Genomic DNA, 26,994 nt, shown 5'->3' on the forward strand with positions numbered 1-26,994 from the left:
TCTGTAGTAAATATCTTTATTTGCTTAAAAATGATCTATACTGCTTTGGAAAGAGAGGAAAAAAAACCCAAACAAACCAACCAGTAACGTGTAAGGGGGTTGTAAAACGTGCAGGGAAGTGGGTGCTGTGTCTCCTCACGGGCGACTTTGAAACCTGTTTGTACGGACTTTTCTTTTTTTTATTTATTTATTTTTTTTTTTCCCTCCTCCCCCCCCCCTTTCCGAGCGTTGTATTTCCTTAAATATTATTTTTTTACGTGATTTAAAAAAAAAAAAAAGAAAAAAAAAACCAAAAAGAAATAACCCACTTCTTTTCTCAGCCTTCCCCCCCCACCCCACACACCCCCTTCCTTTCTCTCCTTCAGTTCTGTTTGCAGGATTGGCACAGCGAGACCGGCTGGGTGACCCCGAAGGCGACCGGCTCTTGCGTCCCCCCCTCTTTTTTCCCGGTTGCTCCCACTCCCCCCCAAACCGTCCTTGGCGCGCCCTTGGCCTCGCATCCCGCTTTTCCCCGCTCGTGCCGCCGCCCTGACCCCGCTGCCACCATTTTTTTTCCGGCGGCTTCCGCGGCTCTCGGATCACGGTTGGGCCAAAGAGGATCGCGCCGCTTCAGCCGGTAATGCCCCCGTGCCCCTTCGCCCGCCAAATCGCCCCCGGGGCGGCGCCCAGAGGGGATTTCATTCCCGGGCTGGATCGCTCCGGGATAAAAATAACCCCGCTGGGTTTCGGCGCTGGCACGAGGAACGAGTGGGAGAAGGAGCTCGGAGGCGCTCTGGATGTTTGGGATGGTGGCGCGCGCGCGGTGGTTGAATCCGTCCCCGGGGATCCAACCGGGGGGCTCCTGGGGCTGGGATTGTGCTGGAGGATCCCAGAGTGAGGGTCTGGGGGGTCCCTTGGCACGCGTGGGTCCAGCTCTGCCGGGTCGAGCGTCCCACAAGTGTCCCCTTTGCCAAGGCCTTGCTGGCAGTGCTGGGGGTTGGTGTTGGCGCTGTGGTCTTTCCCGGTGTTCCCGAGGCACGGAGGCGTTGGAATTGTTGTCAGATTTCCCGCAGATCTGCAGTTGGGCCCGGAGGAGCTGCTGCTCCAGCTCTGCCCATCCCAGGGGGTTGCTGAGCCCCCTGGGCTTGGAGGGGCTTTAATTTGGGGAGAATCTGAGGGCTGACGGTGGCTCGGGGCCCACCTGGCCCAGCCAGGGATGGCATCTCGTGGCACTGGGGACTTGGCTTTGGAGCCCACGGGCGCTGTGTCGGGTGTGCTCCGGTGCCTCTGAGTGGATTCCCATGTGGCTGAGTGTCTGGTGACCATGTGAGGCTGGACTGGGGCGAGCTGGGATCGTCCTCCTCTCCGGGAGGTCCTGCAGCCCCCAGGGGCTGTGTGTTGGTTTTGGAGCCACCAGTCCCCGCGGTGTCCCCGTGTGTGGCTCGGATGAGCCGAGGTGGATGGTAGGAACCGCCGTGGCCCCCAGCGTCACCCGAGGGAGCTGTGGCAGTGTTGTTGGTGGTGGCTGTGCCCATTTCCACCGGTGGCTCACGCTGGAAGACGCTGGAGATACCGTCAGCGGGCAGGAGATGCCACAGCGAGGAGCCACCCGAGGCCGCGCCAACATTTTGGGCTCCTTCCGTGGGCGAGGAAGAGGAGGAGGGAAGGAGCCCACCAGGTCCTGGGCACCCGCTGTGCCCCCCGGGCCCAGCCATCCCTGCTGGGCAGGACCTTCCCGGCACGGAGCAGGAAGCCGAGGAGCACCGGGAGCACCCTTGGGTGGCAGAACGCGGGGAGTGCGTGCAGCACCTTGCACGAAAAAATGTTGGTTGCTACGGAAACACGGCACTTTCCATCCCCGTTCTGGGCTATCTGTGTTCTGGGGAGGAGGGAAGGGCTTCCAGTCACGTACCAGCTCCACACAACTTGCTGCCTTTCCCCTCCTCGACGGCACCGCCGGGGTCCCCGGGAGGCCGCCGGCGCCTCGCTGCTCCCTGCTGAGGGGTCTTCGGGGCTTTGCAGGATGTTGGTGAACCCTAGAGCTCTCCACAGGATGGGATTTGCCGCTCAGGAGGAGCACCAAGAGCCAAGACTCCCTCCGTGGGGTGGGCAGCGAAGAGGACCCTCACCCCAGAAGCTCCTGGTTTTGCAGCTGGTGCTACAGATGTTGGCGGGATCCTTCCCTGATCTTCCCAGCTCCAGCTCTGCCTCTCCTGCTGCCTGGCAGGAGACAGAAGGTCCGGATGGTTCTGGATCACCTGATCCTCATCCTCCTGTGCCAGCACTGTGTGGATCCCCTTTCCTTTCTCCCCATCCCCGGCCAGAGTGTTTTGGGGGAAGGGGCCAGACTTGCCCCCCTCAGCACATGCCTGGGAGAGGGGGACACACCTCCATGGAAGATGCTCCCGGAGCCCCAGTGGGATGACAGATCCAGGATCCACTTGTCCCAGCTCTGCCACGTCCCCTGCGCCCCGAGGTGACAGCGTGGGGCACCACAGTGGGGATGGCAGCCAGGAGCAGCAGGAACCACCAGCCAAACCTTCCTGGCACCAGCCTCCCTCCGGAGGGGGATGCAGTGGGATCCTCCTGGCTCGGGGTGTGCCCACACAGCCCACCAGCACCCCAAAAACTGAACCCTTTCCCTCGCAGCCTTCCCTCTTCACCAACCCCTCCAGCTCATTCTCCCCATCCCAGCCCAAAATGGGACAACTGGTGGGGACTGACACCCCCCTCCCAGCCCTGCCCTCACCCTCCCTGCTCCTTTTGGGCTAATCCCTGTCCTCACCGGTGTCGGTGACACCTTCCCAGTTTAGCATCATCCTCCCTGGCTGTAATTACCATGCTGTTTATTTACCTCCACCTGCTAATTGATAAAGCCACCCCTGGCACCCATCCCAGGCCTCCTCCCCGTGTGCTGGCATGTGCTGGCACCGGCCCGGTGTCACCAAGCCCATTCCCAACACCGGGATGTCACCCCCAGGGGGGGTCCTAGGGCACCCAGAGCTCGGGGTGGGGGGCTTTGCCTCACCCTTGGGGGTCACAGCTGGGGGACAGGGTGGGTTTTTGGCCTCCCAAAAGGCTTTGCTGCCCCACCTGTCCCTGCCCAACCTCCTGGGGTTGGGGCTGGGAGGGTTTCCCCACAAAAATGGGTGCTTGTTCTTCCAAGCCTGGCGCATGTTTCTGCTGCTCTTCCTCGGGATTTCCTTGGCTGGGTCAGCCCTGCTCCCCCCTGTGCCCTCGCCCACCCCAGGGATGATCCCAGACAATCCCAGTACCATTGCCAACCCCAGGGATGCTCCTGGGCATCTTCTCCCCGTGCCCTCGCCCACCCCAGGGACGATCCCAGACAATCCCAGTACCATTGCCAACCCCAGGGATGCTCCTGGGCACCCTGTTTTCATGCCCTTGCCCACCCCAGGGATGATCCCAGGCAATTCCTTCCCCTTGCCCACCACAGGATGGTCCTGGGCATCCGTTCCCACTTCCATTGCCCACCCCAGGAATGCTCCCAGGCAATCCCTTGTCCTTGCCCACCCCATGGTGATCCCGGGCATCCCATGCTCATGTCCTCACCCACTCGGGGGTTTCCTGGGCATCCTGGATCCCATGCACACCCTTTCCCACCCCAGGGATAATCCCAGGCACCCCGTCCCCTCTCCCACCCCAGGGATAATCCCAGGCCACCCTTTCCCCTCTCCCACCCCAGGGACGATCCCAGACAATCCCTGTTCCATTGCCCACCCCCGGGACGATCCCAGACAATCCCTGTTCCATTGCCCCCCCCCAGGATGATCCCGGGACGATCCCAGTCCGTTCCTTCCCCCTCCCATCCCACGGTTCCCAGCGGTTTCACTCCCCCCCCCTTCCCGCCCCCTTTCCACGCTTTGCTCCGAAATCGGGAGGACTTTCGGTGTTTTCTCCCCCCGCCCGTTACGTCACACGACACGTGACGTCACACACCGATAACGGTGATGTCACGCGCCCACACGTGACGTCACGGCGGCGCGCGGAGAGTTCAAAGGCGCGCGGCGCTCCCGGAAGGGGCGGGGCCAAAGGCGGTGGCACTTCCGGGAGCGGCGGGGGAACATGAGCTGGTGAGTGCGGGGGGAACAACAAGGAATAACACCGGGAATAACCGGGAATAACACCGGGAACAACCGGGACAGGGACCCCAGGGGATAACCGGGACCGGGAATAACTGGGACAGGGACTGGGAACACCGGGAATAACCGGGACAGGGACCGGGGACACAGGGAATTGCTCCGGGAATAACACCGGGAATAGCCGGGACAGGGACCCCCGGGAACACAGGGAATTGCACCGGGAATAACACCGGGAATAACCGGGACAGGGACCCCCAGGAACACCGGGAATAACACAGGAAATAACCGGGACAGGGACCGGGAACAACACCGGGAATAACCGGGACAATGACGGGGAATCCCGGAACAGGGAACACCGGAATAACCGGAACAGGAACCACTGGGTCCCAGTGCTGGCCAGGCTCGTCCTAGTGCTGGCCAGGCTCGTCCCAGTGCTGGCCAGACTTGTCCCAGTGCTGGCCAGGCTCATCCCAGTGCTGGCCAGGCTCATCCCAGTGCTGGCCTGGCTCATCCCAGTGCTGGCCAGGCTTGTCCCAGTGCTGGCCAGGCTCATCCCAGTGCTGGCCTGGCTCATCCCAGTGCTGGCCAGGCTTGTCCCAGTGCTGGCCTGGCTTTTCCCAGTACTGGCCAGGCTTTTCCCAGTGCTGTCCAGGCTCATCCCAGTGCTGTCCAGGCTTTTCCCAGTGCTGTCCAGGCTTTTCCCAGTGCTGTCCAGGCTTGTCCCAGTGCTGTCCAGGCTTTTCCCAGTGCTGTCCAGACTTGTCCCAGTTCCTGGCCCTGGTGGTCCCCTGGGTCTGGCTAAAGGTCCCCAAAGGTCCCCAAAGCAGCTCCGTGCTCTGTCCCACTGCAAACCCACCCTCAACACCGTGAAAGCAAAGCTTTTTTCCCTTCAAAAAGGAGGAAAAAACCAGTTCCCACGTGCCCTGGGATCGGACACCTGCTTGCCTTTGGGGCTTATTTAAAGGAATTATGTTAGAAATCGGTAATACTATTAATTGATCTCGACTGTGGGTGTTCTCGTCCTGGCTTGTCCTGGAGATCCGGCGCCGTTGTGAGGGGTGAAGGGTGGGACGGATTAAGTTTAAAAAAAAGCCTTTGCTGTGGTTGGAAATGGAAGATTTTTTTCGGGTTGGGAGCGGTGGAAGTTGTGGTTTGGAAACCTGCTGTGGGTAAGACAATGATGTGCACACGGGTACTGGTAAAAATGGTTGAAAATACACGATTTATCCTTTGGAATCGCTGTTGTTGTGCTTTGCTCATCTCAGAACAGCAACAGGATTGGCTACGGGGGGGTCTCGGAGCCGCCTTTTCCCAGCCTGCCCTCGGGAGCTGTGTGGGAATGGACACTCTGGAAGAGACCTGCTGCGCTCTCCTGGTCCAGGAGGAGCTGCAGAGCCTAAAATATAAGGGATAAATAATGCCTTCAGGTGTTGGATGTGGAATCATTTGGGTGCAGAGCATCAGACGCTTCCCAGTGTCCGACCGGTCCCGGAGACCTCGCCTGGGGACTGTCACATGTCACCACGACACACGTGGCTCTCGCTGTGGCTTCTGCTGGGAGATGGGATGTTTTTTGCCTTGTTCTGGGGAGGAATCCAAGGTCGCTGCTGGGCGAGGGGGGAACTGGGGACTCCGGGGAATCTGAGCCCGCTCTTTCTTCTCCGGCCGCGTCAGCGCCCAGAGCGTGGCGGCTCCGCTGACGCACGAGGGGCTCGGACCCCGCGGGGTCCCAGGGCTGTGTCAGCCACACAATCACCCTCAGTGCAGCCTCTGGAGGGTCCACCCTCCCTGCTGGTAATTCCTGGAGCTGCCCAGCCGGGATGAATCGGGGCATTCACGGGGGGCCGGAGTTCAGGGCCCGGCTGGCGGGGCCGGGCGCGGCGTGACGTCCGTCCGGGGGTTACGCTCGTGCTGGCGGCACTGACACATGCCAGGGTCGTGCCCCTGCTCCTGAAATGTCACAGGGAGGCACGGAAGCCGCTGCTCCAGCGTCCCTGTGGAGCGGGGGAGCTTGTTCCAGCCCTGGGTGACTTGGGAAGCAGCGTTTGCTCAGCTTGCACGTGCGTCTCCCCGGCGTCAGGCACCGTCAGGCCCAGGGCAGCGTGGATTAAACCCCCTTTTTTCAGGGGTTGGCTGCTGCAGCTGAGGAAGAGGATGGAGCTTCATCCTCAGCCCTGTCCTGCACATAACTCTGCCTCCAGTTTGGCTCCTGGGCACTGGTATCGTTAATTTTTTTGCGAAGGAGATCCCTAGAAATTTAAGGGCTGTTGGTGGGTCAATGCCTGGTTGAGTTGTGTGGGGTTAATCCTGTGCCTTCCCTCGCTCCTCGTGAGCACTCTGTGCTGTGTCAGGACAGGGAATACAGGGAACACTCCCAGGAACACTCCCAGGAACATGGGAGTGACCCTTGTACCAACACAGGAAAGCTGCTCCAGAGGGTTCAGAGTGACCCGCTGGTGACAGAGGCTGGATCAAACCCCCAAATTCCCAACTGCTGTGCCCAGGCAACGAGGCAGTGCTGTCTTTCTAGGCTAAGCTTTATTTAGAGCAGGAGTAGGCTTGTTTTGGGAAACAGCCTTGCATGGGCAGATGAGATGTTTTCTGAATCTCAGCGGAGCTCCGTGGCTTCCTTTAGGATTTTGCGCCGTGGATCGGGATCTCTTGAAGCATCCTCATCTCCCTCTTCCTCCTGTGTATTTTGGAGGAGAGAGAGGAAAACACTCCAGTGATTACCTTGGCCACCACTCCTATAAAAATACAGGGAATAGAGTGTTGGTTTTTACTGTATCCTCCCCCTTGTCTCCCCGAGTGCCTCAGTTTTAACTGTATAAAGGGATTTTTTTAAGGTTTGCGAAACCACATAAAACTAAACGTGGTTTCAGCTCGTCACCAGGCTCCCAAATATCCCCTGCTTTGGTTTCCCACTCCCCCAGGTGGAAAAAAAAAAGGGGTTTTTTTAGCAGCGTGCCAGCTCGAGCGCTGCCTCCCGGCACCGCTGCAACAGCTGCTATTTACTGGGAGGGGAAAATCTGGGAAGCAAATGTTGCTGGGTGAGCGAGGAGTGTGAAGCACGTGCGCTGGTGGTGCTCGGGGCAGGGCTGTGGGACCATATGCCTCCTGGCAGGGAGCTCTCCCAGTGGCCTGAGGCGCTGGGATAGCGGGGTGGGAACGGGTGGTCGTGTGGTATTGAACTCCCCGGAGCGTTCTCAGACCCGATCCAGGGCGAGCCTGAGCGTTTTCTGGAATATTTAGGGATGGAGGTGAGGAGGAGCCGCCCGTCTCCGGGTGGCAAGGGAAGAGGAGGCGGCAGCACAGCCGGGGCGTAGCCTAAAAGTAGGTTTGTTGGTTATTCCCTGTGTTTTCCATGCTCTGGAGCCGCGGCCACGGCGGGCAGGTGCGCTGCAGACACATCCCTGGGGCGCTGTTTCCTTCCCACTTGAACCAATATTGATGTTTTTCCGGAGCGGTCAATGGCAGCGCTCCCCTCCTTTCCCTCCGAGGTTTCACTGATACCGGGATCTGGAGATGGGCACGGGATAAAATTATCCCGGATGAAGCAAGCGGATACCAAAGCAAGGAGCGGGGTGTGCACGGCTCCCAGACACCTCCCTCCACCTGCAGCGCCCGTGCAGGGAGCTTTGAGCATCCCAGGGGTTTTATCCCGGCGAAACCGGGTGGAGCGACCGGGAAGAGCCTCGGTTATTCCTTAATTATTAATTTTTCCACCTGTCCTGTCCAGAGGGCCCCCCCCCACCCCGTGCTCCAGTTGAGCCACAACCTTGTGTTTCACAACCGTGCTCAAAACGGGTATTTTTGTAGCACAGCCGGGGCCTAAAACAGCCCTGCAGAATTCTGCCCGCCCACGCGCCTGGCGTGAGTAATTTTCTTTTGATGGGTGAGTAAAATATCGTTGTTTTTTTTTTTTTTCCCCCCTCGTGCTCCTCTCTTGGAAGGGGTGGGAGAGCCGATCCCGACATTATTTTTGATTTGCTCGAGCGCTGACACCGCGCTCGGCTCCGGGCAGGGCGCGGAGGGAGCTGCTCCCAGGAGCTGCCCAACTTCAGGAAGGTGCCTCCTTTCCCTGGCCTGACCTAAAAACGCAGAAAAATCGATGTTTACACCTTCTTTTCACACCTCTTCTTGCCTTCTCCCCCGCTGCCCTGACACCCGCTCGGCGCCTGCGAGTTTCCAGGGCTGGGGTTGGAATCCGGGTGGGAGCGCACACCTGAGGGATGGGGGGAGTGTTTATTCCCGAGGGATCACATCCCCACACCCCCACCCCGTGACCTCCCCTCTCGCCTGCGCCGAGGAGAACACCCAAACTGGGATTTGGCGCAGAGTCTCCCTCGACAGAAGCTGTTTGTGATCCGTTGGAATCGGGTTTTTTTCCCCTTTTTTTTTTTTTTTTTTTGCCTCCGCGCTGTGTTTGGAGCGGTTGCCATGAGTTCCCTGCGAGGGGGAGCGGGGTGGGACGGTGCCTGCAGTTTCCATGGACACCACGGAGCACAGCGAGGCATCCGGAGCGATGCTGGAGAGGAATGTCTAACCTGAGCCTGCCTCTGAGCCCGGCTCACCTGGGCCGGGCTGGGATCCCCCCCTGTGCCGAGGGCTTGTTCCAGAACAGCCCTCATGGCCATGGATTTGCGCTTTTAAGTGCTTTTAGGGAGCCCAAGGCATGAGATCTGTGGCCCAGGTGCTGTTTTTAGGGAGCCCAAGGGGTGAGAACTGTGTCCAGGTTTCCAGGGTGGGTTTCCTTGGAAGCCTTTGCTTTGTGTTCCCTCTCTTTGGGTCCTGTCCGGGCGGGGATCAGACTCAGAAACACTGAACCACTCCTGCTCCAGCAGCTTCTCATGGAGGTCACAGCCACCCTTGAACTTCCTGGCCTTCCCATATCATGGAAAAGTCCTTTCCTAACACCTCCATCTCGTGGGGATGCTTTCCCTGAGCACAGAGGGCACGGCACGGGGAGGAGAAGCTGAATTGAGTTCACTCGATAACAGAGCGAGAAAGTGAAGGCTCACATCCTTCCTCCTGTGCTCCCGACCTTCCTGTTGATGTTTGCAGGAACACTTTGATCTCTCCTGGGTAGCAGCTGGTCCCTGTGAACGGGCAGATTTCCTGGATGCAGTTCCACCTTGAGCTGAATCCACTCCCAAATCGGGAGCCTGGAAAAGGGAAGGGCCCCACCAGGCACAGGGGCAGTTTCTGGGGCAGCTTCGGGGCACTTTTTGGCTTCACGTGAGATTGGGTAAAAATTAATAGTTTTGTAGGATCCCTCATCATGCCACGTGCCAAAATCCTTGGGAAAACCAGCCCTGGTGGGTCGGGGTCACCTTCACAGGCTGGGTGTTGTCCTCCTGCCTGCAGGCAGAGAGAGGTTTCTTTCCGGTGAAGGAATTGAGATTTTTGGTGGAAATTCAAGGAGTGAGAAGCTCTGGCGGGGATCCAGCCTGTGCTGGCGCTTGGGGTTTCGATGAGAGAAGGAAAAAAAAAAAAAAAAAGAAGCCCTGAAACTTTCCACGGGAAGCGGGCGCTTCCCACAGAACATGGATTTAGGTGGTGGTGCCGATAAAAACCGGTTGTGGCCACCAGTTCATACCACACCGGCTCCTGTGGGCCCCCAGCCAATGCCACCTGGGGCAAAAATATTGAATTCAGGGAGTCAGTGTCGCTTTTCCCAAATTAATTAACCTCCAAACTGCCCCGGCCTCCGTTCTTCCTGCTCCTGCTTGTCCCTCCATCTTCCTTCCTTCCCTCCCCAGCCCCTGCTCGGCAGCTCAGCATCCCCAGGGGCAGCATTTTATGGGCTGGGGGTGAAAATACTTGGGTTTTATCCCTTGTTTATCAGCAAAGGGTCTTCTGGGGCCTGACGAGGGGGGGCAAAGCCACGTTCAGATGGAAGGAGCCAGGGAGGAGGGTCACATCCAGCGGTGATTTATCCCATGGGCACACTCTGAACTCCGTCCGGAGCCAGGAGTGATGCCAAGATTTGATGTCCTGCTCGGCCCAGCCCAGCCAAAGGACCATCTCCTCCCTAAATTAGCAAGGATTGAGTCTGATTCCTGCTGGCAATTCCTTCGTGCCTCCGTTCCAGGGGACTGGTGGGGAGTGGGAGGGGGAGCTCCGTGTTTTAAGCTCCAGCTCCCCACAGACCTCATTGAGCTCTATCCCCCCCACTGCCTGGGAGGTTTGTTTCCAACTCTCCTGTGCATCCAGAGGAGAATTAAGCTGCTTTGGTGTGTGTGGCCCTGGGTTTGCACATGGAAAAGCCGAGTAAATATATGATATTGCTGGGGAGACTTCAGAGAAAATCAGCCACAGCTTCTCCCACCTTCCCCTCCCTGGGGTTCCTGAGCATCCCCGAGCCGAGCTCGCAGGATTCTCTCCACCCACACTTTTTTTCCCTACTTGAAACTCTTCCCACCCCCTCCCTGCAGTGCCTCCATCCTCCTCCCTCCCAACTGAACCCCCACTGCCTTCCCAAACTCCCGGTGACCTCCCGGGGAGGGGGTTGGAGGGGCCGGGATGCTCCCCTGGCCCCGCAGCGCAGGGGAGGGGGGACGGGGTGGGAAGGCTCCGGGCTGTGACTCAGCGCTCGTGCTCTTCAGGAACGGGATTTCAAGGGATTTCACACCCCAAACACAACCCCAGCTTTCTCTCGCTCAGCAGAAACGAGAGATCAAAAAAAAAAAAAAAAAAAAGAAAAAAAAAAAAAAAAAAGGCAAGAAGCGCAGATTCCGGTTTTACCTTCGGTGTTTCTAGACCTGGGCTCAGGTTTTTTTAAGGTATTGGTGAGATCCGAGCCGGGAATCCGTGGCAAAACTGGATGTGGGCTCATCTCCCTCTAATTTATTTGCATGATGCCCATCCTATGTTTTTCCAACCTCTTAATTTTGGAATTTTGGAGTGGTGTTGCTGTGGCAGGTTGCATGTTGCATGTGTGTCCCCCCCCCCCACACACACACTTTGCAGGCCAGGACACAATTCCTGAAGGGAACAAAACACTGGGGGCCAGCAGCAGTTTGGAGTCGTGGGGTGAAATAATCGGGTTTAAAACCTCCGATAAAAAATCCATACCTCTCATGGTTTGGGTTATTTTTCTTCCTCACTGCTTCTTTTCCTGCTTGTGCATCTCTTTTTTACCCCCCCCCCCGAACCATATTAAGAGGCAGAGATTCAGAAACCAGGGACATTATCTGAAAACTGTAAAACAGAACAAAAAAAAACCCCAATAATTGGGGAACAGACCTGACTTGCACAGGGGAGGGATATTTTTTACAGGGGTTTTACTGAGACAGGCATAATTACCAAGTGGCATCACAACACTCTCAGAGGTATTTACAGCTGCACAGTGGATCTGCAGCACTCCCTGTGCTTCTGGAAGAAAGTAGCTGGGATTTTGGGGGTTCACTCCCCTCCTTGGTGCTGCAGAGATGGGGAATGGGACGGGATGGGATGGGATGGGATGGAATGGGATGGGATGGAACCCCTTTGTGCTCCTGCCGCCTTCCCTACCTGTGCTCCCAGCTCTGTGATACCCAACTGATGCTGATTCTCAGCTTTCCTGGTCCCACATCCCTTTTACCACCAGAATTCCCTTGATTTAACCCAGTTTTCCTATGGCCAGTGCCAGTTTGGGTTGCTCTCTGAATCCCCCACACAAGGTGAAGGGGAAGGTTGTGCACAGGTAACGCTTTAATCACCTTTTTAATTGTCCTTTCCCGGTGAGAACCAGCCTGGCTCCTGCAAACTGGTTTTAACTGGGATAACACTCCCCTGGGTAAAAACCCCATTTTTTTTTTCCCTCCTTCCACCAAGACAAGTGGATGCCATCACTTCCAAAAACGTCGGGTGACGGCACCTGGCTGCGTGTGGTGCCTCATTTGAGTTTATATTTTGACCCACGGAGGAAAAACACGAAAGGAGGGAAAAAAAAAATAAAAAATCCGTCTATTTTTTGTTTTCTTCCTGTAAGGCACCACACCCCCCAGTTATTGACGGGGAAATTATACACCAGAGGGGTGTTTGTTTATAAAAGAAGTGTGATTCAGCTGCCGCAAGGAGCCTGGAAAGGGTTAAACCCGAAATTATATCGGTCCAGCCGGAGAACCATAAACAGGAAGTTCTTCCAGAAAAATTTAAATTTAAACCTTGGGTGACTCAGGTTGGCTCCAGAGCTGCTCAGGAAGGGACACAGGGGTTGCAACCCTGGATTATTCCCGGTGGGTAATTACACTGGTGGTTTGAAAACAGCAGGGAAGGCGGGAGGAGCGAGGCTGGGAGGGATCAGGGCGTTGGATAATCCCGGTTTTTTGGTTTGCTCCATCACAGACCTTTTCTCCCATTGCTCAGAGCTGGGTTTTACAGCAAAGTTACACTGGGAAAAATGTTTCCTGGGGGTTCAGTTGTTGGATGGATCAGTGTTGGAGCGGTGCTGGCGTGGGGGCACTTGGGAGTGGAGCTGGTTTGGGAACCAGCAGTGGGAAAAGCCAAACTGGGAGGCAGCAGGAGCAGAGGCCAAGCCAGAGTCCCAAAATCCATGTTTTTTTAGGTCAAACCTTGGGTATCAGTGTGAGAATTTGGGCTGGTCCAAGAGGGGACTCGGGCATCTTCCCAGGAAGCACCTGATGTGGATTTGGGATGGGATGGGGTGGGGTGGGATGGGATGATGCTGAGCTCTAGGTGAGGCATCTCTGTGAAAAAGTACTTTGATTTGATTATGAAACATTTCATTATGAGCCCAGATTCTTCTGTTTAGTTAAACCACCACAACACAGAAATATTGGGAGATTTTGGCTGAGAGGCTTTAACCAAGCAGCACCTCTTTAACTTAATTAAATACACCGAAAACAGCAGTGGAATTCCTGGATTTTCATTATACTGCTAGGTGAAAGAAATCCAATTATTTTCAGGCCGGCAGCGTGGCTGTACCCAGCTGACCCAGCCACCCTTACATATGTTGTGTAATTTATTTAGAGTACTCTTCACCTTCGAGAAAACCATTCAGGTAACCCGGATTTTCCTGGGAATTAAGGATTTTAAGAATGAAGGCTGTGCTGGCAGGTGAGCTGCTCCTCCAGCTGCTGGAGCAGAGGAATCCTTTGAAGCAGCTCACAGCTCCAGACAACCCAGGTTGTTACCTTTTTTTAATATCCTCTTTCTAAATATTTACAGGGTTTGTTTGGGGTTTTCATTATTGCTTCATTCTCCCTGTCAGGTTTGTTTTTAAGCAGAGGGTGTTCTTCAGCTGTTTGTGCAGCATCCTTGCATTTATTTGGAGTGGTGGGAGGGTGGGGAAGGTGCTGAGCTGGAGGTGCTGATCTTAAGGGTGACAGTGGCTCTTGGGGAATCATAGGATCATGGAATATCCTGAGTTGGAAGGAACCACAAGGAACAGAGTCCAACTCCTGGTCCTGCACAGACACCCCAGCAATCCCACCCTGTGCTGAGAGCGTTGTCCAAACTCTCCTGGAGCTCTGGCAGCCTTGGGGCCGTGACCAAACCCTGGGGAGCCTGGTCAGTGCCCAACCACCCTTTCCCTGAAGTCCCACCTGACCCTGCCCTGACCCAGCTCCAGCCATTCCAGGGTGCTGTCCCTGCTCACAGGGAGCAGAGATCGGAGCTGCCCCTCGTTGTGGAACGCTGTGAGGTCTCCCCTCAGGCTCCTCTTCCACCCTTTCCCTCTCCAGGGGGTCCACACTGCCCACAAAGTGCCAGGGGACAATCCCTGCTCCCCCCAAACCCCTCGGGACCTCCCGAGCCCGGCGGCGTCGCCGCTCACACCTTCCCCTCTCCTCTCTCTCTCTCTTCCAGGATCCCGTTCAAGATCGGGCAGCCCAAGAAACAGATTGTACCCAAGACAGTGAGTAAACCAGTTCCCTCTTTTTAGCTCCAGCCTTGGATCATGTGGCTGATGAGTCAAGCCGGCACTTTGACTCGTCCCATTTTGCGGAGTGTGGGAGGGAGCTGGAGCAGCAGAACCTGTTGCCGCGTGTGACCAGCGCTCGGTTCCTCGTGCGAGGAGCGAGGGGGAGCCCCATCCAGGGAGAGTATTTTGGTTTGGGATCTGTTTAAATTTTGTGTATTTTTTTTATTTTTTTTTTTTTTTTTTGGAGGTGGTGGTGGGGGGAAGAGCTCTTTTGGGCTGGCACGGTTTTTTCCCTCGGAGATGGCTGAACGGGTTTTGCTTCCTTCCTTCCTTCCTTCCTTCTCCCAGCAATGGGCTTGTTTGTTCATCCTTTCGGAGCAGATGGAGGAGGAGGAGTGGTTCAGATCGCTGAATATAACTGTTTCCAAAGAAAGGCTTATAAGCTGAGATGCTTTAGTGCTCGGGCGTGAATTAATTTGTGCTGCACAGCATTTGCTTTAAAAGCAAATTAAAAAAGCATTTTGTATTCCCGTGGATTTGAGGCTCCTACCCCAAGTGCTGCTGCTGCTTGCAGCTGCCTGTGGTATTTTCCCTCCTTAAGCAGCTTGGCTTTGCATTTGTCCCGCGCCAAAAAAACAAAGCTGTGGAACCTCCCAGGAGCTGCCCCTGCAAAGTCACCTGCACACCTGGTCTAAACCCAAGGCCCTGGCAGGCAGCACCGGGGGCAGACCTTGTCTCTCCAGCAGCATTGGTGAGCTAATCCCCTGAACCAGACTAGCATCCCTGATCCTTCCTCTCCGGGACGCTAATTCCGCAGGATGCGTGGGCACTCCTGCTCGTGGGGCAGTTTCTCCTTGGGACATGACATTTTCCCTGGAGGCAGAGGGCTAATCCCCCCACTCCCTTTAAGGCTTGATTGTCATGTTTTATTCTGCAGGATTTGGTGGCTGTCTGCTGCCGTGGAACTGCAATTTGCTGTAACAGCTCCAAACTGTCAGTACAGAATTTAAGCCAGGCAGGCGACAAGAGCGAGGGCTCATAAAATTCCTCGGTGCTTTCTGGTTTTCTGCTTCCTTCAGCTGCCCTTTTCCAGGGGCTGGTGGTCCACTGGCTGGCTGTGGTCCCTCAGGTGAGGCAGCCACCAGCCTCAGGTGTTCACAGCCCTCCCAGTTCATCCCAGGAGCCCTCACTTTTCTTTGCTCCATCACATTTTACCTCTCACCCTCTTTCCAACACCAGTGTCCTTCCAGGCTGGTGCAAGACCCAACTGCTCTGCAGCTCTGGGTGTCTTGACCACCTTTCCTGGACGTCCCCATCCCACCCATTCCCACATCCCAGCTGACTGTATTATTTTTTCTTGCTGATTTCCCTCACCACCTCCTGCATTCGCCGTTGTGAGAGGTTTGTCTCCCCCAAAATCAGCCATTCCCGAGCTTGAGCTCCCTGCAGATGAACAGTGGCACCTTCGAGATCTTCCCTTCCCCAGAGCTGCTGGAATGTGCTGTTCTGAAGCAGTTGGCAGGCTTTGCTTACATATATATGTGTGTGTATTAAATAGAACAGCTCAGAATATCCGGCAGGCAGAGGTTTGTTCAGCAGCAGGAGCGTTCCCAGGCCTTTTCCTTTTCCTTCCTTCCTTCCTCAGCTCCCCAGGAACAAGATTTTGTGTCAAGGACTCCCAAGTTGGAAACCAGTTTTTAAGTGGCTTCCACTTGCTGTGTGATGATGATGATGATGTTGCTCTCCAGGCAGCACATTCATGGAAAGCAGAAAACAGGAAGCTCCCAAAGCCTTGGAACTTCACAGCAAGTGTAAAGTGCAGCTCTTCAAAGCAGAACAAATGGCAGGAAACCACCGATATCCCCCGGGATCAGGCATTCCATGTCGTGGTGTGGAAGGGATGGGGTTGCTTTGTAGCCTCAGAGAGCTGCAGGCCCCCAAATTCACCTCCCGGTTGTGGGCTGAGATGCTCCATCTGTGCAGGCTTTTGGGAGCAGCAGTAGCAGCCAAGGTCTGTGATATTCCAGATGTTGGGCTCTGGAGCCCGCTGCAGGAAGTGGGAAGGTGTGGCATCTCCAGGGCTGCATCCCAAGCCGATCAGAAGGGAAGTGGTTGTGGGTTAGAGGATCTCCCACTCACAGGGACTGGACCACAAAAGAGGATCGGGGGGTGGGGAGGGGGAAGCTAAAAAAAAAAAAAAAAAGGCATTTGTTAGGATCTGACTTCTCTGGCTCTCCACGAGGCCTGGGACTGGAGTCAGGAGAGGGGGGTGGCTTTGCCAGGAGGCTTTTTTGTTGTCTTGATGCAGCGATGCTGGGGCTGGTGTCAAATCCAGGCCGACGTTAGTCCTGAAAAGCAATTTGCCTGGGCTGCCGAGGAATTAGTCATGACTCCCTGTGCCCACTCGCCTCTGATCCTTTGGAGAAGGGCACGGTGTCAGCCACAGTTTAGCTCTTCAGGGAGGAGGAAACCCCCCGTGGAAAATATCAGCTGGTGAACCGAGGTGATCTCCCACTCCCCAGACATGCCTCTGCTTTGTTTCCACCTTAACCTGGGCAAATCCAATTCCAGACAGCATAATCTCTCCCCTCCTCTTCCCTGAAAAGAGCAGCTGTCACCGGGCTTGCCGGGAGCCGGGTGGGAGGATCTAATGCAGCGAGGACCTGCTGTCAGCAGAGCAGCACAGGACACAGCCCCACAGCCCAATTAAACTAATGCCCGGTGATAGGAGTTAAACCTGTTGGAATTACATCTCTCTGCACAATGTTTATTGCTCTGACCCAACACGGAGATGCTCTCCCCTCCCTCGGGACAGCTCCGGGCGGAGCGGAGGTTATGGAATCGGAGCTGTCTTGTCTCCCGAGCTCTCCCGCAGCTCCAGCTCGCTGAAGTTCACCCGTGTCACCCCGAGGTTGTTCCCTGCTCTTCAGCAGGGCTGGGGTTATCCAAGCAGGCAGGGAGCAGGGAAGCAGAGCCAGCTGTGCAGCTCCCTGTGGGTGCCAGCCGGTGCTCGGGATGGGGCAGCCCGGAGCGCTGCCCCTCGCATCACCCGGGTTTGATCCCTTCTCCCTCCCTGCTTCCCTCATCCCTGCTCCATCCTGGGCTGACTCAAACCACTCTCCCTCCTCCTCCTCACTGGCCAACCTGGGCTGAGTCAGCTTGGCAGGGAGCGGGACCCGAGCTGCCAAACCTCCCTTCCTTGACTCATCCCGGCAGCTCTGCCTTCCCCAGGGGTGTGGGACAGAGGAGCTCCATGAGCAGGAGGATTCCACTGCAGCTGCTGGCCCTCGGTGCCTTTCCATTGAGCTCCGCCAGTGAGCTGGAAATCCCAAAACAACGGAGTGAATGTCGCAGAAATGGTGGGGTGAGATCAAGTGACTCCGGTTAAACCATTTTACTCTTTTTCACTTTGATTTTCAGTGGGACCAAACTGGTCTCTGCATTTGGGAGGTACATCCTTTTTCCCTCTGCCACCTTTCTGGAAAGCTTTCTTTCTGAGTGGGATTTTGGAGAGCTTGCTGGGTGAAGTCCCTTACATCCCAGACCCACCTGAATTCTGCAGCGTTGCTCTGGCTCAGGGCCCTGCAGAGTGAATATTCACCCACATGGCTTAACCTTGAACCTCTAGCTTGATGGGATGGCAAAAGCTCAGCAGAAATTCCAGGTTATAACAGAATTTCTGGCCTAATTATACGGGTTTCTCTTTTTTTTTTTTTTGGAGAGGAGGGAAGAAGAAACACACGGTCTCCTCTTTTTCCCAAGACCCACGAAGAGGCTGAGACCACAGGAACATGTAGAAATCAGCTCATCCTCCTCCTCCAGGAGAAAAAATAAACCTCAGGGGAATAGGAGGGTTCATCACAGTCCCTTATTTCCATCTCTTTGTAGTATTGGCTTTGGTCTTGGTTCATTGCCTCGTAACCGTGGTGGTGATTATGATCCTGCCCTTAAAGCAGGAGGGATGTTATCGCAGGTGGGAGGCCCAGTGTTTGCAAACAAAAAATAACTGGGCGAAGAAGGACGTTGTTTCATCTCAAAGCTTTCAAGAACTCGTCGTTCTTTATGTAGATTTAAATAAAAACCCCCGAGTCGAGCGATTTTTTTTACATTTCCCTGTGCCTGGAAGGAAAAAAAGGTTCGACGCAGAAACACGGTTTGATTTCTTGAGCTCTCGCAGGGAGAGGCTGCGGAGAAGCGGGATTATTTTAATATCACGGGAACTTCCCTTCAGGATGTTGTAATTTTCCTGCCTGTACTTCTTGTTCTCGTTACTCTTGAGGTGATAATCCTCTCCACGGCCTTGTGCCGTGAGTGTCGGCTGCGTGTGACCACCGGCAGCTCCTGGGAGCGGGAATTACCGTGTGCTCTGCGGGATGTTCCCAGCTTGGCCTCCTCGCCTGGGAGTCTGCACGGTGGGAGCGTGTGAGAGGAGGTTTTCCCTCTCCGGAGCGCTCTGCTCCCGGCTGGATTTGTGGGATATCTGGGCTCCCGCGATGCCGGCGGGAGCGGCGGTGACTGGGAGGCTCCATGAGCTCCCAGACTGTGATGACTGGGAGCCAGTTGCTGCCTGTGGGCGTGAAAAATAAGAGCAATCCATGGGCAGCTGTCTCTGGAGAGATGGGCTGGGGATGTGAGTCAGGCCAGGGAGCTGAAGTGTCTCCGTGTGGAGCCACCTCGATCCCGTGTGGAAAGCACACAGGCATTGGGATGGGGGAGTGGGGGAGCTTGGGAGGCTTGGGGGTTCACAGCACCTTATGGGGAAGTTTTGCCTTTATGGAATGAATCCTAGAATCCCAGAATGGTTGGGGTTGGAAGGGATCTTAAAGCTCATCCAGTTTTTCCACCCCCTGCCACAAGCAGGGACACCTTCCACTATCCCAGGTTGCTCCAACCTGGCCTTGGACACTCCCAGGGATGAGGCAGCCACGGCTTCTCTGGGAAATCCATTCCGGGGCCTCCCCACTCTCCCAGGGAAGAATTTCTTCCCAATATCCCATCTAACCCTCTGGCAGTGTGAAGCCATTCCCTGTGTCCTGTCAGGCCCATTCCCAAGTCCCTCTCCAGCTCTCTTGGAGCCCCTTCAGGTTCTGGAAGTGCTCCATATCCACTAAGCAACGATGCCTTTTGCTTATTGCACAGAAAGGAGGGAATCTAACAGCAAAAAGGGACAGATACCCTGAGTATTTGCAGGTAGCTTAGTTTCGTAACCAAACTCTCCAGTTTTTGGAGGAACTGGTTGCCAAGCAGACACCAGGAAGATCCTGCAGAAGGGGGAGAAGGCTGGAGCTCCACACCGAGGGAACGACCCCACCACCCTTCAAAGGGCACATTTTCGAGCCCGACCCTCTCTGGTTTGCAACCAAAACAATTCACACCTAGGGCTTATAAATAGAGTGCAGTCCTCCCTGGTTATTTTAGCAGCCGGAACAGCCACGGGGATGGAGGGTGAGCTTTCCCCTGTGCCGGTTACCTGACCTCCCGGCACCAGCTGCCGCGGATTTCTGCAGCTCCGCGAACACCAGGCACAAAGTCGTGTGAGCTGCCCCCACACTGCTCCGTTCCCGTTCTCCAGCGACCAATTTTAGCAGCACAGAAAGGGAGCTGGAGCTACCGTGGGGGGGGTTTTTTGTTGTTGTTGGTTGTTTTTTTTTTTCAGCAGGCAGGGAGAGCCAGCTCGCATCCCCCGGATGGTGGGAGCTGATGGTGCGGACAGCTGGCCACTGGGACGGGGCTGGGACGGGGCTGGTGGCTGCCTGCCTTCACACCAGGCTGGGGGAGCTTCGGTGCAATAAAAAAGGGGGGGCTTAGAAATGGAGGTTGCAAGAAAACCGGGATTTCTGAGCTCCCATCTTAAAATTCGGGTCTTTTAATTGCGCTTGAAACGTCCCCATTTAAGCGCTCGGGTGTCGCGTCGAGCCCGGGATTGAAATCCCGAGGACAGCGTGGAGAATTGGAACAAACCTTTGGATCCTTCTAGTCCTGGCTGCCTCCAGCACTCCACACTTCCTTAATAGCACAGGAGCTTGACAACACAAGTGAACCCGGTGCTGGTCCCATGACAACAAACGCGCATGTATTTACTCTTGGCTGGTCAATTGAAATCCATTTGCTTCTTTGGTTGACGAGGTGTGGAATGAATGTTTCGAGTGTGTTAAAACAGTCAGCATGGAAAGAAAGTTCCCTAAAATATCTCCCATCGCTGGAGATCTGCTGCCAGATAGCAAGTAGGAGGGAGCAGTCATTGAGGGAGCGTCAGGAGAAGGTTGTGCCTGAGCTCTGAGCTCCCAGCACAGGTTTCCCCTCCCTTTCTGAGGTGTCACAGTCCACTTGGATCGTTGCTCCAGCCGAAGGGTTGCATGGGAGGGAGCCATGGCAGGGATAAGGAGCCTGTGGAGGGGGTGAATAATACAGAGATGGGAGGGCTCAGTAGTGGCTTGAGGGATTTAGGGGCAGTTTAACCATCTTGGTGAGGGTGAGGAAGGAAGAAGTGGCTGGGAGGGGTTCTGGCATCCAGCCATGGCCAGACCCACCTCAGGGTCCTTTGGAGCTGGAGGAGAAGCAGCTTCTCTCAATTTCTGGAAGAGAAAGTGGGCTCATCCCCCCAGCACCTCTCGAGCTGTGCTCAGTTGTGATCTTCCTGCTTTCAGGGCATTCCCGTTCCATCAGCTTCCAGTTCATGTGCTGGAGCACATCCTTGGAGCGAGCTGCCACGTTTGGTGGCAGTGACTTTGCTCCAAGAGAATCTGGAGTTGGAAAACCCCAAGACTCCATTTCCTTTTGGAGCAATAACCCGTTACAGCTGCAGCTTGTGCTTCCCGGGGTTCGGGTCGGCATTTCCCAGGGACAGGTTTCCCTGCAAAGCTTTGCCATTCCAGCCTCCCCTGCAGTCCCTTGGAGCTGATTTCCATCTCTTCTTTCCACAGGTGGAGAGAGACTTTGAAAGGGAATATGGAAAGCTGCAGCAGTGAGTATCAACCACACTGGTCAAACAGGACCGGCCACGTGCTTCTCTCCTGTCCTCTTACTGCATCTTCCCAGGGAATTTTAGCCAGTTATGCACTTCCCAGGGAGCAAATCACTCACTGCCCTATAATTTCTAATTCTTCAGAGTTTTTCCGGTGGCTGAGTGTTGGAAGGTGTCCTAAGAAGTATTTGCAGTGGGGTTGAGGTTTGCAGATTATGGCAGCTCTAAAAAAGAGCGTGAAATTCCCAGGAAACAGTGGGCTCCCTGGACAGCCCAACATCTCTGAGGGTCAGGAGTGGCTTTGCCATCCTGGCTGTGTCACAGGAGCTCACAGGGATCATGTGGAAGCATTTGGCTTTGCCATTTGTGCTGTGTGAGGACTTGAAGAAAATATGTGAACTATGAATAAGAGATCACCAACTTGAAAAGGTTAAAAAACCATCTGAAAACAACCCAAAAGGGTTGAGCTGCACTGAACTTCGTAGAGCCTTGCCTGGATATTTTTAACTCCTACCAGAAGCCAGCATATTCAGCCCGTAAATGATTTGTTGCATGTATGATACACTTGGGTTTCTTTCTTTCCAAGATTCCGACTTTGCCTTCTTCTCCCATCTTTCAGATTGGAAGATCAGACCAAAAAACTTCAGAAGGATATGAAGAAAAGCACAGATGCAGACTTGGGTAAGTGACTGCAGGATACATAGACTGTGAACTTGGCCACAGAGAGATGAAGTGACTTTCTCGAGATCACATGAGTAATGTGTGACAAGCCTGGAAAACAAATCCCGAGCTCAGTCCCACTCAGTTTGCTTCGTTACAAGGCCATCTGCGAGAGGGCTGCGAGCAGCAGCTCAGCCCAGGGAACACAGAGCGTGTTCTGGGCTTGCTCCCTGTCTCCTGAGCTCTGTGGCCTTGGACAAATCCCTTTGTTTTCTCTGCCTCAGTTTCTGCAAAGTGAAAAACAGGCGTCGTTATTCCAGTTCTCGCGTCAGCCAGGCGGGAGCAGCTCCAGCTGAGCCTCCTGTGTCAGCAGGGTGTAATCACCTGCTTAGGGAAGGGCACTGAGGGTGGGATGAGGCTTTGGGGGGTCTGCAGAGCACAGGCTGTCCGTGTTTCCCGTAGGAACTGCTGACCTGGCAGCTCTCATTCGGGAATAACCCTTCTCACTCCCTCTGTGGCCACTTCCTTTGGCTTCTCCTCGTGGCAGTGGGCGATGCAGGAAGCAATAAACAGCTCAGCTCTGCCTGTGCCCGCCACAGCTGCACGTTTGGGGTGACATCTGCCCTTTTGGGTGTCCTGTCCCACCTCATAGTGCCTCCCTGCTCCCTCCAGAGCTTCTCCAGTCGGAAACCAGTGTTCCCACACCACACGGACACAGATCCGCCGGAGGGGAACCGGGAGCTGGGTTCGCTGGGTGCCGGTTATCGAACAGAGCGGGGCAGGAACCTGCAGCAAAGAGCTGCTTTAAACACAGATGGTTTTCCTCAGCATGTGGTTTGGAGCAGTCCCTGTTTGTGCCGGGCCCCCACAGCTCGGGAGCCAAGGCTGATGCACCAGCGCAAACAGGGGTGGGCTGGGCCGGGCCAACACTCATCCCGTGGGATTGGGGTCACAGCGGGGCAGCCGAGTGGGAAGGAGCCCCACCAGCTGGCAGGTTTGGGGCTTCCCATGGTCCAGACTCACCTGTGTGTGTGTGTGTGTGTGTGTGTGTGTGTGTGTGTGTGTGCATGTGTGCTTGGATATGCCAGACACAAACACGGATCCGGGCGCTTGCCGTGCTCTCCCACCCTTTCCCAGCACGGGGAGAGTGGTGGGAAAGGCACCAGAAAGAGGCACTGCCAGGACTCTTTTCCAGGGTGAAAACTGCCCTTTCTGAGGACTCTGGTCATTGTCAGGGATCCTTGGTAAGTTTTTCCTTGTTAAGGATTCCCCTCCCCTCCCTTGCAGTGGGCGTTGTTTATATGGAGCATTTCAAGTCCCAGAGGAGCTGTGGGAGGACTTTCTTTTTCCGTTCTGCTACATGGCAGAGTCACAAATGAGCCTTGGCCAGATCCAGGAGGATCTGATTTCTCATTTAAAGGCATAAAATCGTGAGTGTAGGGGAAGATGTCAGAGCACAGTCTGGTGAGGGATGGCTGAGGGGAAGGGAGGTAGATCAGATGGATCCCTGAGGATTGCTCTCCTCACCTGGCAGTGCCCATTCCCAAGGGAACATCCCTGTGCTTGCTCAGCCAACGTCCAGCCCCCGTCTCCGACAGGGTTGGCAGTTTATCCATGGTGTTGTGTCCTCCTGCCCTGTCCCTTTGTGCTGAGGGGGTTGGTTATTCACTGCCTGCAAACACTCCCTGGCAAACTGGACCTGGTGGCTCGAGTCTCCACCTTCTTCCCAAAAAACTCAGCTCAGAACAAGGCCGGTTCCTCTGTCTGCACGAGAAATATCCCTGTGAGGCTCTTCCAGCTGCAGCAGCGTGACTGGAACAGGGAATGGGATATCAGCAGCACTCCCTGTCCCGTGGCGAAAGATCACTCACCCCTTTCCCCACCCTTTTTCCAAAGAAAGCAGGATCTTAAGGAGCAGGAGGATGTTCTTTAGCTGGAGATAAAAGGTCTCCATTGGAAGGAGGTGCAGGTGACCCACTGGATCCCTGTGGCTCAGGTTTGCCCTCAGTCTTCTCCGTTACCTTTATCACGATGCAAACGAGCAGTGGACTGTAAAATCCTAAATTCCTTTGGCTGGAGCTGCACCTCACGTGCTTTATGGGCACAGAGTGGTGCACACCCTCCTGAGGGACAGGTGGTCCCTTCTCCCTCTCCCCTCTTTCCTTTCTCCTTTCTTCTCTCTCCTCTCCTCTGCCCTGGGACCCTCAGATCCTCTCACCCCCCCCAGTGTCTTTTCAGCGCCCTGCAGGTGAGGCCAGCGATGCAGAGGAAATTCCTGACCCAAATTCCCCTTGAACATTCCCAATCCCCCCCTCCAATTCCTGACCTCCTGGCCTCTCCCCTCCCTTGCAGTTCACTTGCAATCCTCTCTCCTGTGAAGGGGAAACTCAATTTTTCCCTCAGCCGAAGGAGTTGTGCCGTCCTTAACTCCGTCCCGTTCTGGCACAAATCCCTCCTCAGATATGGTCACACATATGGATTATATCCCATCTGTTTAAAGGTTTAAATGCCTAAAGCCTTAATGTTTGGATAATAGATGGATACGGTAGCTTTGTTATTCCACAGTTAGAGGCTCGTTCTGCTGTTGAGCTCCCCGGCTCTGCAGCTTCTGAGCTCGCTGTATAATTGTGTGTAACCTTTTAAATCGGAATGTTTAACCCCTTGATTTATGATCTTAAGCCCCATTATTTCAGATGGCTTTAACTTGGAATATCTGAGGCAGTGCAGTAGGAGCCTTTCCAAAGCTCCTCCGTAGCACGGCTCAAGCATCTGGCTTTCTGATCTCAAGCTGGAATAACTTCCAGCACCGAGGAAAAAGAACATTTTTTTTTTTAAGTACCCGTGGCCCTTCTTTTTCTTTTTTTGGTCTATTTTATCCCTGTTTGTAGTGATGCTTTCCTTTTTATTCATCTCTTTTTTTTTTTTTCCATTCTGTACCTTAGCTAATTTCTTGTTCTTTTGTAGTGGTTCTGTCACAGGGATTGAATTTTCCCTTTGACGACCAAGTGTTTGGAAAAAGAGGGGTGTGTCTGATGGGAAACAAGCTCAGTGAGACAGGAGCTGAAGCCCATCAGAGCATGACCTGGTGATTCTGGACTTCTTGGTGGCACTCCCAGGGTCTGAAGGGACTTTCCATTCACCCCTGGCTTGTTCTCCACGGGCACAAAATTTAGTCTTACTGGGGGGAAATGCTTAACTTGTGTCCCTGCTGCTGGAGAGGAAAAGAGAAGCCTCGTCTTCCAGCCCTGTCAGCCTGGTCCTTTCCCACTAAATCCACTTCAAATACATACTTTTTTTTTGTTGTAAAGCCATTGGAAAGACTTAATGGACTGTGATTTTTCTCATTGTGGAAGAGCTGTAGTGAGGCTGAGAGTGACACTTAATAGTCTGTCGAGAGAAGATGTATAAAAACCCCCATCTAGGAGTTGGGTTTTTTTTTAAGAGAACAGTGCTTTTGTTAGTCTGGGATTATTTCTGGCAGCGTCACAAGCTCCACATTGGAGTGGCTCAGACTTAACTTATATAAAAACAGTTCTCTGGGTGTTTACATGAATGAATTGGTGGCTTTTCCTTCCTTTTTCCCTCAGCCACCAGCGAGCGTCTCCCTGGAAGGCTGTGCTAAACCCCTCCTGGGTGGCTGCAGGGCCTGATTTTTGCCCCCCCTGCCCTGTGCAGATGTTTGTGCCAGCCCTGGCAGCGGGAGGCATCCTGACCCTCTCTGCTTTTCTTTTCCTTGCTCCCCCCAGCCATGTCCAAGTCTGCCGTGAAAATCTCCTCGGACCTGCTTTCGAACCCGCTGTGCGAGCAGGAGCCGGGATTCCTGGAGATGGTCACAGCCTTTGACACAGCCATGAAGAGGATGGACTCCTTCAACCAGGAGAAGGTGAACTGGCTTGGGCTGAAGGAGGGGAGAGCGGGGTGTGCTGGTGGTGTAAAATCCCATAAAGGTTTGGGTTGGAAGGGATCTTAAAGCTCAGCCAGTTTTCCACAGGCAGGGACACCTTCCGCTGTCCCAGGTTGCTCCAGCCTGGCCTTGGACACTTCCAGGGATCCAGGGGCAGCCACAGCTTCTCTGGGAATTGCATCCCAGCCTCTCCCCACCCTCCCAGGGAGGAATTCCTTCCCCATATCCCATCTACCTCTGCCCCCTGGCAGTGGGAAGCCATTCCCTGTGTCCTGTCCCTCCATCCCTTGTCCAGAGTCCTTGTATCTTCCCCTTCCAGACAGATCCTCCTTCCCTTTTTATCATCATCCCCAAGGCTTCTCCCACACAAGTTTCTCTCTAATCTCATCCTCCTGGCTGGTTGTACTGGGGATTTCTACCCACCCTGAGCACATGGGGCAAATCTGCTCCTTTTTGGTTAAAGAACATTGTATTGTGCCCCAAATCCCAAACCACCCCGGGGTGGGCTCTGTGCAAGACTGTCCTTGTGCAAACTGGCTTTTCCAACTGTCCACTTTTGCTTTCCACAGGTGAATCAGATCCAAAAGACAGTCATAGAGCCTCTGAAAAAGTAAGTACCAGCACCATTTCATACATATATTACATATATATTTTATGTATATATATATATATATATTACTACTAATATATCCGTGCAAGGAGGGGAGAGATGTTGCAGAACCTTTGTAGCCAGAGAGGTGGGAAATACAGAGAGGAAAACACCCACAGTTTTGTCACCCTGGTTTGCAAAATTCCCACTTTTCCCAGGGTCACAGGTTGTGCCCCCAAACCTTTAAAGGATCACTTCAGTTCTCTCCCCAGCACCCTCTGCAATCCTGAGATTTGCTGTTTTGTTACAGGAACAGAGCAAAGGGAGCAAAAAATAAAATGAAATTACCTTAATATGACAGTAAGTGTTGCAAATTGCTGAATAACAATTGTAGTTCAGGTTTGACACACAGAGGGTTGTTGTGGTTTTGTTTTTTGGGTTGGTGTTGTTTTTTTTTTTTTGGTTTCTTTTTTTTCCCCCTTAACTTGTTGTTTTCTGCCCGAATCTGAAAGTAAAATCTCCTGGATCACTTAGCACCTGAGGTTACAGCTTGTTCCTGTCTGGGGGATGTTTTGGTGACTCGAGTTTTACCTCGGTCATCTTTCCACGACCAGAAATTCTTCCTTATTTAAGGGTGGGGGAAAAAAATGAAGAAAGAAAGAAAGAAAAAGGAAAAAAATCCCAGCCTTTTGTTGCTTATTATCTAGATTGTCCTCATGAAAGATACATTAACTTTTTCTTCCAGCATTCTGTTAAAATTGGAAGAACTTGTGTTTCTGAAATATTACGTTTTTTTTTTCCTGCAGCTTGTGTTAGTGGATGAAATGAAAGACAATCCCTTTCCCTGCAAACCTTCCTTGTGTTTTAAATCCTGGGGTGGTTAACCCAGGGGAATAAAGGCAATTTCCATGTGTCCATGGCCATGGA

At 54.2% G+C, this 26,994-nt stretch overlaps 1 protein-coding gene across 1 annotated transcript in view; it reads left to right on the forward strand.

Annotated features, from left to right (window-relative positions):
- The first annotated feature begins 3,986 nt into the window (after nucleotides 1-3,986).
- Nucleotides 3,987-26,994, forward strand: part of BIN3 (bridging integrator 3) — a 39,397-nt gene continuing 16,389 nt past the window's right edge. The window contains exons 1-6 of the mRNA XM_032712542.1: nucleotides 3,987-4,073; nucleotides 13,896-13,944; nucleotides 20,874-20,914; nucleotides 21,534-21,595; nucleotides 25,321-25,457; nucleotides 26,048-26,088. Coding sequence (XP_032568433.1) covers nucleotides 4,066-4,073; nucleotides 13,896-13,944; nucleotides 20,874-20,914; nucleotides 21,534-21,595; nucleotides 25,321-25,457; nucleotides 26,048-26,088 — 338 coding nt within the window. The 5' untranslated portion in view covers nucleotides 3,987-4,065. The remainder of the gene's footprint in view (nucleotides 4,074-13,895; nucleotides 13,945-20,873; nucleotides 20,915-21,533; nucleotides 21,596-25,320; nucleotides 25,458-26,047; nucleotides 26,089-26,994) is intronic.

This window comes from Chiroxiphia lanceolata, chromosome 28 (genome assembly GCF_009829145.1).
Source record: "Chiroxiphia lanceolata isolate bChiLan1 chromosome 28, bChiLan1.pri, whole genome shotgun sequence".
Lineage (NCBI taxonomy): Eukaryota > Metazoa > Chordata > Aves > Passeriformes > Pipridae > Chiroxiphia > Chiroxiphia lanceolata.